Source organism: Carex rostrata, chromosome 2 (assembly GCF_964058835.1).
Source record: "Carex rostrata chromosome 2, lpCarRost1.2, whole genome shotgun sequence".
NCBI lineage: Eukaryota > Viridiplantae > Streptophyta > Magnoliopsida > Poales > Cyperaceae > Carex > Carex rostrata.
This window is the reverse complement of record NC_135919.1, coordinates 17238018-17240346: the sequence shown is the minus strand read 5'-3', so window position 1 is coordinate 17240346 and position 2329 is coordinate 17238018. Positions and strand designations below refer to the sequence as shown.

General features: G+C 36.3%; 1 protein-coding gene across 1 annotated transcript; it reads right to left on the bottom strand.

Annotated features, from left to right (window-relative positions):
* Window positions 1-1064: 1064 nt before the first annotated feature.
* On the bottom strand, window positions 1065-2076 carry LOC144546373 (uncharacterized). Its single transcript, XM_078294917.1, has one exon. It carries the CDS (start codon window positions 2003-2005, stop codon window positions 1157-1159), a length of 849 nt encoding a protein of 282 aa, XP_078151043.1. The 5' UTR covers window positions 2006-2076; the 3' UTR covers window positions 1065-1156.
* Window positions 2077-2329: the final 253 nt, after the last annotated feature.

The window sequence follows — 2329 nt, the reverse complement described above, 5'->3', positions numbered from 1 at the left end:
TTCAAATGATAAATCTAGATTGTTGAACCGATATACTTGACGAGTGATACATTTAAATGCAAAATTTATAAATATTTCAAATAATTTAGTATAAAATCTAAAAAATAATGAAAAATGAACTTATTAAAATAATCTTTAATGTTGTTTATATTTCATCATTGACCAACTTTATACTAAACAAATTTAAATATTTATAATTTTTGTATGTAAATGCATTATTCACAAAGTAGGTTTGTTTTAACTGTTTGAATTTGCTATTTGAAGTCAATTTAATAGATTTTGAAGTAAGATTACTAAGAACTTGGTGATTGTGCATAGTTCATGAAAAATATTATAATTTTATTTTAATTTCTAAATTATATTCGTTTCGTATATGCATTTACAAGGAGATTCAAATGTCACATGTCATTCAGATTTCATTGTGCCTCATATACTTCATTTTTTTTTTTTTAAATCCAACCAATTAATTCAAATTTTATTTGTATTTGTTTAATATCTTCTCATCCGTATTCGAGACTTGCCATATTCTCATTTGTATTTGAAATTTAAAACCCGGAGACATAATTTAGTTACTACCCCTCGGTATCTGATCTGTTTACACCCCCATTAGAGGTAAAAATGTTTGATTGTTTATAATATTACTCAAGTTTTGAAGAAACATAATCACGCGAAATGAACTTCTTAACTTGTTACTTTAAAAAAAAAGAAAAAAAAATCCTTCTTAACTTGTTTCGGCAACTTAGGATTTCATATATATTAATTTAGTTTGATATATTATTTTCTAAATTTCCAAAGCAACAAAATTCTGTTAAATGTACTAGTTACTTCTATGGATTCTAACATATTATTTCGAGAGAAAATATATTTATCTAATGAAGCACAACAAAGAATTTGTTGGAAGAAGCAACTAGCACTGTGTTTTTCACGCTCAAAATAGTATTTTTACTGTGCTTTTTCATATATTTTTTAACTCTTTTCATATTCAAACACACACAAACAGTACATAATCTACATTTTTTCCTCCCATGTTTGAACAATTGAGAAGCACACTACAAATTTAAAAACAAATATTGTAATCGCTTTCTCCTTTAAATTCCAAAATCACCTCAAAAAGATTACATCTTTCAAACTTCCATTCTATAATCCCTCTTTTCTATTAACACTTTTTCTGTACACCAACCATTAAACTCTGCACAGCCGCGTTTCTAGCGCACAGCACCGCCTGAAACACCGCGTTCATGGACCGATTCAACTTCTCCAGCCCCTCTCTCATCTCCACACACGTCCCCTCCATTTCATCAAATATATGCTTCTCCATTTCTCCGTCCAAATCCATCTCAGCCGTTAGTTTTCCAATCATCGCTTCAATCTTTTCCAGTTCACCATCAACAGAACCTTCTTCAATCCTCTTCGACGCAGCCTCCAAAACTTTGTTGAACTCCTTCCCCCATGCAAAGATCTCAGTATTAACCTTCAATCCTCTCAAGTATTCCTCTCCATTACCACTCAGTGTCACCCAAATTGCGCCTATTACAAGCGCAGACACCGCCTCCACAGCACAGATTGCGTTTTGAACGGGGTCGATTTTGCCATGTGGTGGTTTCTCCATTAACGACAGTAATCGCACTGCGCTTAACTGAGGCAACGGCTTCTTTTCCGGAATCACTGTTTTGTGTGATTTAAGCGAGAAACGAACAAAGAGAAGCCGGCGAAGAAGCCTCTCGGATAAAGCCGAGACCGAATTGCATGAATCGAGGAGAGAAAGACTAGTTGATTCGAGAAAGCACGATAGGTCAACAGAAGTAGCATCCGAGATGGTGAGAGAGAGAAGATCACAAGCACGTGAGAGCCATGAGAGTTTGTTGACAGTTGTTGAACTGGAGACTGGGATCGGGAGTAGAGAGAGGAGGCGAGATGAAAGAGCAGCGTCGAATGGATCAGTGAGAGGGTAGCGGTTTGGAGATGGAAAGACTGGGACCAGTCGGTGCTTCTCTGTTAGAAACATGGTGCTATGGAGGATTGTAGAGAGGAGGATTGTAGGGGAGGTGGAGTTGATTTGCGGGTAGAGAATTGAGGCATTTGTGTCTGAATGGAGGAGTTCATTTATAAAGAGTGCGGGGGACAGGGAGTCAGGGACAGACCGGAATGGGACGCTTATCCTCTGAGATATCTCAAATTTTGCATGACCGACGTGTCCGGTCTCTATTCGGTAATAGTGCGGGGAAAGTATTATTTTTGCTTTGAGATTCGCGCATAACGTATTTCAACCGTGTTGATTTTCCGTAAAAACACGCAAAAGTTGAGATATCTCAGAGGATTCGAATTCCCG